This window comes from Mytilus galloprovincialis, chromosome 2, assembly GCF_965363235.1.
Source record: "Mytilus galloprovincialis chromosome 2, xbMytGall1.hap1.1, whole genome shotgun sequence".
In the NCBI taxonomy this organism is placed as follows: Eukaryota; Metazoa; Mollusca; class Bivalvia; order Mytilida; family Mytilidae; genus Mytilus; species Mytilus galloprovincialis.
The window spans coordinates 115,286,151-115,300,433 of NC_134839.1; the positions used below are offsets into that span (position 1 = coordinate 115,286,151).

General features: G+C 30.0%; 1 protein-coding gene across 5 annotated transcripts in view; it reads right to left on the reverse strand.

Annotated features, from left to right (window-relative positions):
- LOC143065513 (serine/threonine-protein kinase Nek10-like) overlaps positions 1–14,283 on the reverse strand; it is a 35,225-nt gene that overhangs the window by 18,760 nt on the left and 2,182 nt on the right. For 4 of the 5 annotated variants that reach the window (XM_076239134.1, XM_076239130.1, XM_076239132.1 and 1 more), the window contains exons 2-8: positions 10,437–10,553; positions 2,939–2,999; positions 2,261–2,481; positions 1,856–1,982; positions 1,417–1,495; positions 483–550; positions 7–86 (exon numbers count right to left, since the gene is read on the reverse strand). In XM_076239134.1, the coding sequence (XP_076095249.1) occupies positions 7–86; positions 483–550; positions 1,417–1,495; positions 1,856–1,982; positions 2,261–2,481; positions 2,939–2,999; positions 10,437–10,471 (671 nt within the window). In that variant the 5' untranslated portion in view covers positions 10,472–10,553. Of the gene's footprint in view, positions 1–6; positions 87–482; positions 551–1,416; positions 1,496–1,855; positions 1,983–2,260; positions 2,482–2,938; positions 3,000–6,219; positions 6,372–10,436; positions 10,554–14,283 lie in introns of those variants that run through there. The other variant, XM_076239133.1, reaches the window with a different exon arrangement.

The following is a 14,283-nucleotide window of genomic DNA, read 5'->3' on the forward strand; positions in this document are numbered from 1 at the left end:
ACTTACCTTTGAGCCAATCCAATCAATGCATACAAAGAGCAATGTAGAACTATAACATCACTGGCATGGAGCAGTAAAACTAACGACTGAAATTAAAACATTTTAAATATCATGTATCGTGTCTGTTAATGAGCAAACAAACAACTAAAGAAAAAAAAAACATTTCAAATATATGTTTGATGTCTGTTAAAGCAGTACCAAAGTGTATCATTTAATATATCAAGATTCAGTAAATCAAGACATAACAAAAGAGTAGTAAATGACATTTCAATTTTTTATTCAATATACTTTCTCATCAGATAAACTAATATTTGCTTCACATAATGAGGTAGAAAATGCATCATTGAGCCTAAAAACAATTAAAATCAGTAAATTCTTCATCTCATTTTCCTGTATAAAGACAGCCATAGACTAATTAATCCTAATAAATAAGTTGAAATCTGTTAATGGCACAAGAATTAAGTTATTATAATGACACTTACATTGTGTGCTTCATATTCTATCAACCATTCTCTCTGTTCTCCAATGGTAGATATCTTCTGAATAATGTCTGTTAAAAGAACGTTTTATGTGAAGTTTTATTTTATATAGCTACTAAAACACTTTAACACTTTATGCGTAGCTGTATTTCTGATAACCAAACAGATTTATAACCATTCTAAATGAGTTTTACTTTTGGAGTGTGCTTAGTGTCCCATGTTGGATCATCAATGGAGGTACAGTGGGAAAGGATAATCATGCTACTTAGCTACAGATTAAAACAAGAATATGTTTTCATTGGACACCATGCTCTGCTCAGATTATCACTTTTCATATCAAAGAACCACAAAATCTAGGACAAAACCCTAATGTAGCAAATATATAAAGCTCACATCATAATGAACAAGTGTAGTAAGTCATAAAAATGTCATAGCTACTGTGGATTCATGTATTTTTGTGAGTATCATTTTTCATGGCTTGAGAAAAATTTGCAGTTTCATGGATATTTGATTTCATGGTTTTGTTAATCTATGCATACAAAGCCTATAGAAAATTTGTAATTCGTTGAACATTTGAATTGGTGGTTCGGCTGTACCCATGAAACCTACGAAAATTGATATCCAACAAATGATAATTAATCCACAGTAACAACTGTACATTGACCAACATTTTTTTAACTTGATAAACTGGACACATAGATCGGATATAATGCCCCTGGGATTAATAAATGAAATCAACAATGAAATGTCTTATATTCTAAAAATTATTTTTAAGAACTTTTAAAGAATACTGTGCCCGACTCACATCATCACATCACATATTATTTAAACATTTCTTATCATGAGGATCAATATATATATATGTCCTAAATTGAAAGCTATTAATGTGACCACAACTTTATAATATTGTAGGCCAGGCATACATAATGATACTTACTTGACATTTCTTTAAGAATATCCACAATGTAGGGACTTTCTCCATATCTTAGGTAACTCTGCGTCGCCTTTTGGAAATGCTGAAACAGAAATGACAAAAAACTTATTTCCTGAATCTGTATACATTTTTAGGAATTTTCTTTAGAAATATTCCAAATAAATTAAAAATACAGAATAATTTTACCCTTAAAGAACACTTAAGTTTACTACATTCAAAGTAGGAGATATCTAGATATCAGTAAATAACACTAATAAATTGAGATGATATAATTGAGAAAACTTTGTATGTAACATCTCAATCCAATAATAAATTGAGACCATTAAATTGTTCTGTATACCAGACAAAACCTGTTTCTAATAAAAACTCAATTTACATCTTATTAAGATTTGAGACCAAATAACTAATAAAACAGCTTCTGATTACTAAGATCTATACTTACATCTGAAAGAGATTTAAGACCATTTAACTGATAAAACTGTTTCTGATAAGTAAGATCTCTCATTAATATTCTGAGACAGGATAAAAGAAGGAATATGTTCTTTGGTGGAGCCTGAATAATCCATTCTCTGAAAAACAAAAACAGTATAAACATTTATTAGAAACTATGAACATAACAACTTTGAAGATATTTACATCAAAATTTTTGCACAAAATAAAACAAAATGTGGTGAAAATTTCCTGTCTGGCCATAGAAAAATAAGCTGAATATTTTCAAATCACTAAAGATGTTTAAAATATACTCAACTTTCTCTGAACATTTCTAGTTAGTACATTCTTGACAATATTTCTGTATCATAAGGTATTGCACATGGAAAAAATTTACAATACAGGTGATCAAACTTACTCGCAACATAGTCTGTACTTGATTAAAGCTGTGAAGACTTCAGAAAACTTTGTACTCTGTGGATGTTGACTAAAGTTCCTCTCTGACTGGTACCTTGATCTAAACTTCTCCAGCGCCAATGATTCTGTAGACTGGAGCTGATGAGCACCTGACTTTGGTTGAGGTAGAGGCCATGGGGTCGGTTTTGTTAAAGGACTAGAGGAGAGTTCTATGGACGGAAGCTAAAATCAGAAAACAAACATGTAGATTTGTATCAGATATCAGATGAAAAAGATTATTGCAATGTTAACTGTGTACATTTAGGTTTGTTTATAAGTGATTAAGTGTAAGAGTTTGGTGTCGGCTATCTTAATAATCATCCTATTATTAGGCGCAGAAGGCCATACTCTCATCGTTTAATTGTTAGCTTTTTATAAATTTTGATATGGATGGAGAGTTGTCTCAATGGCACTCAGTCATACTACATCTTCTTCTTTCTATTATCTAATGTAACAGTATGGTGTCCAGTAGATCACTTTTGTAACTTGATGTCAAATGCTTACATGATGGTGAAATCATAAAGTATAGATAAATTATGATGTCCACTATATAGAGTGAACTTAGCTTCTGTTTACAGACAGGTATATCATCATGTGTAAGACTAAGAGTATGCTGTCAACTATATACAGGTGAACTTACCTGTTGTTTACTGGCAGGTGTATTTATTAGGTGTAAGAGGTTGTTGAGGTTCTTTCCTTCTCTGAAAAATATGAAATAATACTGATTAAAGGAAAAGCATCCACTTCATTGGTCATTTTCTATTGTCAATGGTTTCTGTCTGTCTTATTTGTTTATTATTTAACCTTATGAGGCAATTTATAGAGTTGATCCATGTTTATCTGCCTTGTATAAGTTGTTACTTCTTACAATACAGTATAGGTTTTTTCCTCCTTGTTAAAGGCCTGATGGTGACCTGTAGTTGTCCTTGTATTAAGTGGATAGTTATCTTAATGACAATTATACCACATCAAGAATAATTCTTTCATTACATTTTTGGCTGTCCCATGCTTCAGATTGACAACTGACTGTTCAATGCTACAGTTTATCAACCAATTCAGTTAAACCTGTTCTGATGTATTTGCACAAGCTATATACATGCATGCTGGTCATTACATTTAAATGATGAAATAGAGTGATATACATGTTGTCTAGTAACTATGAACTTTCTATTTTAGTCACCAGTAATTATACCTATCATCTTTCAGACAAAGCAAAGTTTATTCTAGAAGTCTCTTGTTCATACTCTTATCTTAGCGCTTTTAATAGAGGTCGGTCATTTAAAGACGTATCGACCGTATCATATACGTTGACGTATCCGCATCTGCAGATATACCAAAAAACAGTATATGATCCCGAGCTTTAATTTTATGTACTTTCAATAATGCAAATGGGCGACTCAATAATTTCTAATGCAGAAATTTACAAAACAATTAGGAAATATCGAGATTTTGTGGAATATGTAATCCGACTTTTAAAGATATGCCGGATAGTTAGAACAGTTTACATGCATGATAGGAGTGAATACGGTAAAATCGGTTGCCAGTTTGTGTATGAAATTGTTCTCACGTATAACCAAATTGTTAATTGACAAATAGAGTGATACTCAGTACTTTTTTATTACCTTTTATGATAAAATCGTAAATGAACAATATTCAAAGTTCCTTACATGTATGTAAGTAGTACATTTGATTTTTTTTGGGTGTTTATTCATATAAGATCTTAAAATATTTTTTTAACTAGATTATCAAAGGATTGTGTACGATATTCGTGTACCTGCCCTACATTGGCTCCTTGTTAAGGGCATGTAAAAGTAGTTGATAGAACCCCTTACTTTTTTTTTAAAAACACCACTATCACAAATATTGAAAGACTTAGTGTATGTTTGATTGTTTCGAAGAGATTCCAACTATTTTTTTTTAAATGAAGCATGGCTTATTAATAAGCCCGGGATCACATAATATTTTTAGATATATCTGCAGATGCGGATACGTCAACGTATACGATACGGTTGATACGTTTGTAAATGACCGACCTCTAATATAATAAGTACCACTGCATAACAGTAAATCTAGTTAAACATGTTAAATATACCTCCTTGACCCAGAAATATGAACTTTAAATCGTGACAGAATTCTATTGTGACATAACAATTTAAATAATCAACAAAGATCTTTGTTTTAAACCTATAATAAAAACAAAAGTTAAACCATTCAACCATTCTATATCACCTCTATATATATAGCTAATAAGCACTTCTAACACATATCATTTTCAAGGTTAATAGGTCTCATTAACATTTTACTATAATCTTTTTTATCTTTACCAACCCCCACCCCCTGTGTTCTATCATAGTTTGCTGCTTTTTATGCATCAAGTTTTCAAAACACTAAGCCCTATAAGCATGATAAGTACATTTTAAGTTAGATTACAACTTTTAAAAATATAGCTGTTCTTAAACCTTAACTGTGGTATAAAATTCTTACAAATTCTCACTTTTCCAATCCTTTGTTTGACAATAAACTTGAAAGCAATTTAAAACAGATCATCGATGTTTAAACAATCTTATTAACCTTAAGTAAAGACTTCAGTAAAGTTTGCATTTGTATATATATATACGTGCTTCTAGTCTTCATAATGATAAATTGCTTTTCTGTGTAAACTTCAAGAAATTTGTATAAATATAACTATTTAAAAGGCACTTGTTATCTTATCAACACTTATCATAGGTTAATTTGCTCATTAATAAGACTTTTATTATGATTTTATCAACACTTATTATAGGTTAATTTGATAGATATGCCTAACAAGACTAATATTATGATACTAGTAAGTATGTTTCTGGTGAAACTAGTTCATATGATCCTTTTTCAATAAAACACCATGAAATGTTTTTTTCCCCAAATTATTTTGCAAAAGACCTCACATATAGGATACTGTAAATTCAGAACTTTTAAGGAACAAAATAATTAGATCTGATTATTCATTCTTCTCCAATATATATGGTTTTGGTGTTAGGTAGTAAAAATTTTGTCCTTATTTTGGCTTAGAAATGTAAAAGCAGAGTTAATCCCCTAATAAAGGTATGTATTAGATAGTTATACCTTTAGGGTGTCAGCCCGATTGGGTATATCTAATTCAAATAATTTAGGAAGGGGTCCTTCAGCAATTTTATCACATGTAACTAAAAAGCATGACTGATTATGGCTACAAATGCAAAGTATTCAAGTTCATGGACATCTTGGTTGTAAATAGCTAAGGAATAATACAAATAATCTTAATCAAATCTCTTAATGTCAAGTGCATAAAGAGATGTTTGTGTCCTGAATAAATGCAGGCATTTACTCATCTCCATTAACTCAGATTTAGGGGTTAGGTCGTAAAACTATTGACCTTAAACCTTTAATGTCCAAACTTTTAGAATATGGGAAACCCTAAAAAGTAGTTCTAATCAAATAAGGTAATATGAGGTACACAATCTGCAGATCTTGTTTATGAGAACCTGTTGATCATATGAGAAAATTATATATATATAGGTTTTTAAAATTAAATTTAAGGGCAACATCAGTTGAGACTTTGTCAGATTTACTTGAATCTTTTAGGGAGAAAATATTAAAGCTTCATGTATATGAATGTTAAACTGCAAAAGGCTTAACCTTAATTCATCAATAAAAGGGAAAGGAAAACAGGAAAATAAATTAAATTTATCACAATAAAATTAACATAAAACTCCAGAAACTCATACATACAAATAATCCAAGAACCTAAACATCATTTAAATATTCCAACATCTTACTCTAACAATGAGTGGAAACAAAAACATTAAACTTTAGAAGAATTATATTAGATCCCTCAAATCAATGGCAAAATAATAACAAGATATCAACTTACAATTAATATTAATAAATAAATTGGCGACTTACATTTTACAAGTTTTGTCCATGTTTTTCATCCTTCTAACCAAGCATTTGAAATATTGTGTTATGGTTTATCAATGTAAATTACATTTTTTCCACACAAGACTGAACTTATCATGCTTCCACACGATCATGTTTAAATCGGTTCAGCAATTAAAAATATATGAAGTAACGGGACCAGAGATTTAAATACTATGTCAATGTACCCTAAATAAATGTAATATCATTATAATAATGTAAATAGTTGGGGGCGTGTGATATGATATATTACTTCTGTCAACAAAAGTCATATTGTGTGTTTAAACCACCAGCAAAGGTATACAGAAACTCATTTATTTAAAAAAAAACCTACAAAGGTATTCTCTAAAGATGTGAACAGACATGAACTGTTACCTGTAAAAATTGAACTGGGTTACCTGTAATCAAATATCCTGCTTCTGATGACTGGCACTTTTAAAGTGATCTCACTAAACATACTTTTGTTTTCATTACTTAAGTAATAAGATTTAATAGTACAACATTTATAAAACCTAACACAATATGTTCTGTAAAGACAATAAAGACCACAAAAGATCAGCAATGTTATAAAAAGAGATGAATTAAAGACATAAGAGAGAATTGGAATTACTTTAAAAAAAGTTTTTCTTAAATCATTTTTAAATGCTTTGATTGCGATTTTCCAGTCAATTAAACTCCAATTTCATTTCTAACCAATAGTTCAGTGTGACTTTAAATATTCAATACAATTATTCTACTACATTTAAATTAACCATAATTATAAAACTATTAGCAATAGTCAATATATCAATAACAATAAAGACATATTTAATTCATGTGGTAAATTATAAAATCAATGCTAATGCCTTTCATCATCCACATCCACATCAATATAAACTAAATGGTTCAATCTGTACTACATGTCAACATAAGACAAACATTTGACTATTTACAGAGCCCATGTAGAGTAAAGCTAGATTCAAACATTCAATGCAGGAAATCTAAAGCGTTTCAATAATTGGTAGAATATTGATTTTGAAAATAGAATGTGAAAGGTTGTGAGATCCATTTATGGCTTTAAAGACTTGGACATTATCATTGTTTCTCAGCTTAACATGCAATAATATTAAGCAAATTAAACAGGGAATCAGAATAAGGGTTCTATGTAATGTGGTATAATTATGTTCTCTAAATTGACTCAATTATTAATTATTCAAATAATAGTGCTCAACTCTTGTCTTTTGTTTTAAATTGATATTGGTACATTAAGACTTTCTTGTTAAATTGATATTGGTACATTAAGACTTTCTTGTTAAAAAGAATCAAAACAGGAATTCATCATAACTCTAAATCTGCACTGTTTCTCAAGTTGTGAAAGGACAACTTATGAATGTTTTTCAAATTTCCCTTGAATTACCATTCGTACCTCACTAAATGTGTAGACATGTATAATGTAATTGTGTACCAAGTCAGGAATATGACAGCTATTTTCAATTTATTCGAAGTGTTCAAGCTTTAATTTGCCATTTTATAAAGGACTTTCAGTTATCTACATACATCATACTTGATCATTATAAATGAAATTATCAATCGTTAAATACATTTTGTACGTGTGGTAACTAATTATTTTCAATAATATAGAACTTTTACTTGAATGATTTTATAAATATTCATATATATATATAGAAATGACACTTTCCTTACTAAATTCCTATAAAAATGACCTTTGCCCTTTGTGCTCATTGTATACACATTATTGACTTTATTATGTAATGCAAACATTAAACTTTCACTTTTAAATTTATTATCTGTAAAGCTAATATTACTATATATTTAATTTATCTAATAAAATAATAAATTCAGATTTAATTTTCAAAGGTAGAGCATTTATTCAATTAACCACTGCATCATTTGAAATTGTGTGGGTTTTAAAAATGAGAAAAATCTTACTTATTGTACAAAATGTCAAATAAAAAAGAACTTTTTAAAAACAAACCATCAACTTAGGCTACATTTTATTAAAATATTAAAGTTTGTAATAGCAAATTTAACTGAATTACATTTGATCCCTATATAACATGTACATTTTTTACATCAAGAATAATTTTAAAATGATGATATTCTCTTCTCATAAAAACCATTATAAATGCCTATGTACTGGCATGACACAGATTAGTTGCTGTTAAATCCTCATGTACTTATATGACATGGATAAGTTGCTTTATACAGATGGCTGTTAACATTGTGACAGGACAATAATGATTACCTTCAAATTGTCAAAACTATTTTAATTTTTGTGAGTCAAAATTAATGACATCAACACATGGATACATAGATAGGTACCATACATTATAACAAGGGTTTTTTCAAACAACAAGATAGATTTCAATCTATAAATATCATGTTTAATGATTTGTTGTGACCTTTTTTTATTTTCCTGCAATTGTATGTTTAAGGTGACTTGTCTATATGCTAGATTAAGATAATCAATTCTTGGACCATAGAAATGGTTGAAATTGTAAATCAACAACAAAAGAATAAGGCAGATAATTTAGCTAATATCTAATTAAAGGGGCACTAGCTGTCAAATTCGTGGTCACCGATTTGACTCAAATTTTCATATTTGATTTATAAAATTAATAGTGTAAAACATTTATCTAAACTACCAAAAGTCTAAAATAAAAACAGTTTATAGAGCATGGGGTAGATAATATGTAGGTTCGTTTCGTGTGTATTTTAGTCAAGACGCCAACTAATTAACTATCGATTTGACCTCAGATGACCATATAAGCGATGTAAACATGAATAAAGATATGAATAAATTAAACCGACAAGTGCAATTGGATTTTTTTTAGGTCTGTTTGAGTTTATTTTATAGATTAAAAATCTATGTTTCTCATTGTTTTAACCGTTTAAGAATGATTTTATATGGATCGAATCAGTATTCAAATGATTTACCGTAGTTTCACTTTCATTGTTGACATTCTTTTTCTTTAAATAACCAGTACACGTACAATGCATGCGTTGTCAATCTCTAGCAAGGGGTTAAATTGAAGTTCCCATAAATACGGATTTAATGAGGTCGACTAATTCACTTGCAAGTGAATGAGTAATTATCAATGTTTCTTCGCTTAATTTGAGAAAATTGAACCATTTTGGCTGCTAAAAACGAATTAGTATTACACTATTTCACTTTCATTATTGATTGAACAAAAAATATCTTACTTTAGTTTTTTTTATATATCTTGTAGCTAGTGCCCCTTTAAAGGAATATCTAAAATAAGCTGATCTCCTTAAAATACACCTGCTACAAAATGTATTTAATATACATAGAAAATAAACTAAACAATTAATGAGAAGATGCATCACATGGAATAGCATGCATACATGAAGCTTGTACCAAATTTTAGAAAGCTATCATTTTGAATTCTCAACAAAAATGAGAAGAAATTTTACAGGATGGACAGACCGACGTAAACTACCTTCCTTGTGAAAAACAAACCAACAGACACAATTCAACTAAAAAAGGTCACCTTGAGGCCAACATACTGTCCCAAAATGATTTAACATATATACCATACAGGTACATCAACTTATAAAGTAGCCAAATTTAAAAGTCTACATCATAAAATTTTCCTATTTAATTTCCATTTAACTTATTTGTACTCTAATAGTACCCCGAACTTGAATGTAAAATATCAAACAACAGGCATATACAATCTACAATTCACACACACAAAATTAACGAGTTTGTTAAAGGCTATAGCTATCTGCTGTCAAAATAACTAAACAATGAAAGGGAGATAACTTCTGAAGTCAGAACTTATAAAGAAGACTTCATGATCAGATTTCTGCATTTTACTTTTACTATAGAGTGACACTATAAGTGGTATAAGGAGGACTGAATGAAGAATTCTTCATTTTCGTGAAAAAGAACTAAATCAAGACAAATTACAGGTGCCTTTCAATTTATAGAAAATTTGATTTCATAGAATTACAGCTAAAGAATCTCAATATAGATCTACACATCAATTGAGTGGCAATAGTTAGATAATGACACTAGAAATTATTCAACTATAAATAACAAACTGCAGCTCACATGCAAGTTATTAAAGTAGTTTTGGTTCCTATTAAATTGTCTTAACAGTATTGTAAGAAAATTCTCACATGCATTGTAAACTATCTGATATCATCAGCAATTTGTATTTTACTACTTTAAGACTTACTGTTCAGGTGAAGTTTGCCTCTCAGACGTCGGCATAATTCTGGACGGAATTAGTAAGGATAAGGAACCTCTTCTGTATCTTCTCTCTTCACATCATGTTGCAGGTTTTTATAGTTTACTGAAAAACAAACATCTAGGTGTAAAACAATCATATTTATAATCAAAATTGAATCATCACTCAGTATTCATACTTACTAATATACATTTTGTAAGATATCATCTGACTCAGGCGATACAAATCTAAAATTAAATTTGTGATTTCAAAATAATGTGTTAAACTGTTAAACCTGCCTATAACAAACAGAAGCAAAATCATAAAAAATCCTTATTTCATGTATCAAAATGGTTATCAAAAATATAAGTATAACATAAATGGACAAGACAATATAAATTGGGTTTCTGTAAATTTTAACAGATGCATTTTTTTTTGCATGCATATAGCCTACAAAATGCCTAATAAAAAACAGTACAATTATTTCAAGCACCTGTATAAGAAAACTGACCTTCTCAGACTCTTGTTTCTTATTGTTGACTAGAGAAGGTAACAGTGACCTAACTGTGATGTCAAATATTGTATGCAATAGACAGATTTTTAGTGGAAATTGATTAGATTGTTGGTTGCTTAATATTTTTTGGGAGGGAGAAAACAGATTGATTAAGCCAGTCTGTACACATTACCAACAGAAGCTAGGACAGTTATCATTATATGTGATTTCTGAATGGTCTCAGATTAACAAAAAGTTGGCTTATAAATTCTAAATATTTTTTTTGGATGTGTTTCCATATTACATTGTATACAGAGCTGACCATCAACCTCATTTCAGTTTACAAAAAGTAAAGTTGATATTTCATTGATAAGTACATGTACATGTACATTGTACATGATGTACACAATAAAGTACAGGTACAAATGTACATCATAATTTGTGTACTGTTTTTTTTACCTTCAAATGAATTCTAAGCATAATAATATTATACATGTATCAGATCCCTATATTGGACTTCTCACTTTGTTTTGCATTCATTTATGTTATATACATGATATATCTGGATTGGAAATATATTATACCATTATGTAAGAACATTCAATATTAGCTTACTTATCTAAATAAATTATATATTGAATGAGGAAATAAATGATAAAATGTTACAGAATACATGTAGATCAATAGATATTTTCTTACATATATTTACTAAATTTTTAGACAGCAATCTAACAAACAAAAACAGAGATTTTTACACCATTGATGACCATTAGATATGAGTAAAAGAAAAAGCATAATTATCATCAATATGACAGCAAAGAATAAACTGAAAAAAAAACACCTCTAAAGGCCAACATACATGTTTGAAAGATTTTTTGTACCTACCCCGATATATGATGCTTTGTTAATTTCTCAGTGCTCATTATCATTTATCTTATACAGCACATTCAGTAAAACCTAATGATTGGTGGTAGTGACATTGAGATAGCGTGAGATAATCTCAGTTCAGGTATTCAGTTTGAAGAAGGACAGGATGTGATTTCTATCAATACATGTATTGTTACTCTTATCATGTTTAAGGTCAAAAATTCAAAATTTAATAAAAAATATCTTAGTTGCTAAGATAACAACATTGAGAGAAAGGTAAAAATGGTTTCTCAATAGTAAATGTTTAACTAACTTTAGAAACACACAGGCTTATTATGTAGTTTCAGATTTGTAAATGGGAGTGTTGATTGAGTGAGATACTTTTTATACATTGTATATTAGTAGCTATCATACAAATTTAGTAGTAAGCATTCAGATCTTTAAATAATAATACATATATTGTAATATTGAAAACAATGAGAATTGCAGGTTCAAACATCAGTATTTGCTTGCACTTCCTTTTGATGTACAAAGTTTACATCACTACATTTGTATGCTTATTGCTTTTTCTCCTAATAGAAGGGCCAACAGTCAGTCCACTCTAAGATTGCAATGTCCTTCTAAATTGAAAAAAAGCTACACTAACAGAACAGAAAATAAACTTCCTGTTGCTTGTAATTTTAAGGTCTCTGTTTAAAAACAACTGGCCTGGGATGTAGGACGTCAACTAAGCTTGTGGTTAATTGAGATTATTGACCTGGGCCGTAGGACTGCAACTAATTGAGCCTGAGGTTAAACATAAAGATTGACCAAGGTCATAGGACTTCAACTGAGCCTGAGGTTAAACATGAAGATTGACCAAGGTCATAGGACTTTAACTGAGCCTGAGGTTAAACATAAAAGATTGACCAAGGTCATAGGACTTCAACTGAGCTTGAGGTTAAACGTGAAGATTGACCAAGGTCATAGGACTTCAACTGAGCCTGAGGTTAAACATAAAGGCTGACCAAGGTCATAGGACTTCAACTGAGGTTAAACATGAAGATTGACCAAGGGCATAGGACTGCAACTGAGCCTGAGGTTAAACGTGAAGATTGACCAAGGTCATAGGACTGCAACTGAGCCTGAGGTTAAACGTGAAGATTGACCAAGGTCATAGGACTTCAACTGAGCCTGAGGTTAAACATAAAGATTGACCAAGGTCATAGGACTTCAACTGAGGTTAAACATGAAGATTGACCAAGGTCATAGGACTTCAACTGAGTCTGAGGTTAATCTTGAAGAAAAAAACTTTTTTGCTTTAAAAATATTTTACAAAGTATCATTAAATATACAGCAGAAACTAGAAATTTAACAAATATACAATATCCTAATTAAAAATCATATGTCCTTGTCTATTTAAAATTTTCAGAACCTCCAACACATATGCCTCCATATGATATGTACATGTATTGAATGAATCATGAAGACAGCTAGATTATTTTGAAAGATTTATCATCTCTTTTTAGTACATTTAGTATGGTGGTTAGGAACATCTTTCTAACTTATCACACTTCATAATTCAATCCATGCATTTGGAGTTAATACAGTGCATGTATTTGATGTCCTCTGAGGTCACCTGATAAAAAATATACATTATGTAGAAACTAAGGAATGAATCTTTGTAAATTCTGAAGAGCTGACTTGATCGTACAAAAGTAATACAAACCACTCACAGTGATGAAAAGATGTATTTTAACAATGTGTAATGTTTCATAAATTCCCTAATTTGTATTTTTGAATGAACACATACATGTACATATGTACATTGTGTAGCTAGTGCTTTAAATGTCAGAAGTGAGAAGATCATGCATGATATTTAAGTTTCAATCTTTACTGCCCTAAAAAGGCTATAATATAAATATTAAAATATTAAGGAATACAAACTTAACCATTAAAAACCCTAAAATATATAGAAAAGCATGAATAGGGTGTCCATTTCCCATTGCATATTGTACCATCAACACGATTAAGCCTTATACATATCCTTGTCTCATGTTTTTTTCGTCCTGTTAACATGGTTAAGAATGCATTGTGACCTCACAATTGCCATTGAAAAGACATGCTTAATACGAATTCATATGATATGGTATGCAAAAACATATGATCTGACCATATATATTCTCGTCTCTGCTGTTTTCATGCTATTATAATTATTAAAGAATGCATTGTGCATGTTGTGAGGTCACAATTTCCATTGAAAAAGCATGCATATGAGTACAAAAACATATGGAGCTATTTGGAGTTACGTAAAATCAAAGTCCAAGACAAGGGAAGGTATTGGTGATCTACACACTGATCCCGACGATACTAAATCTCCAAAAACAGATGACGATAAAGAAAAAGCGGAAATATTATCAGAATACTTTGCAAGTGTATTTACACAAGAACCAGATGGCGAAATCCCTGTACCAAATTCAATAAATATTGCAAATGAATTAACTGAATTAAAAATCA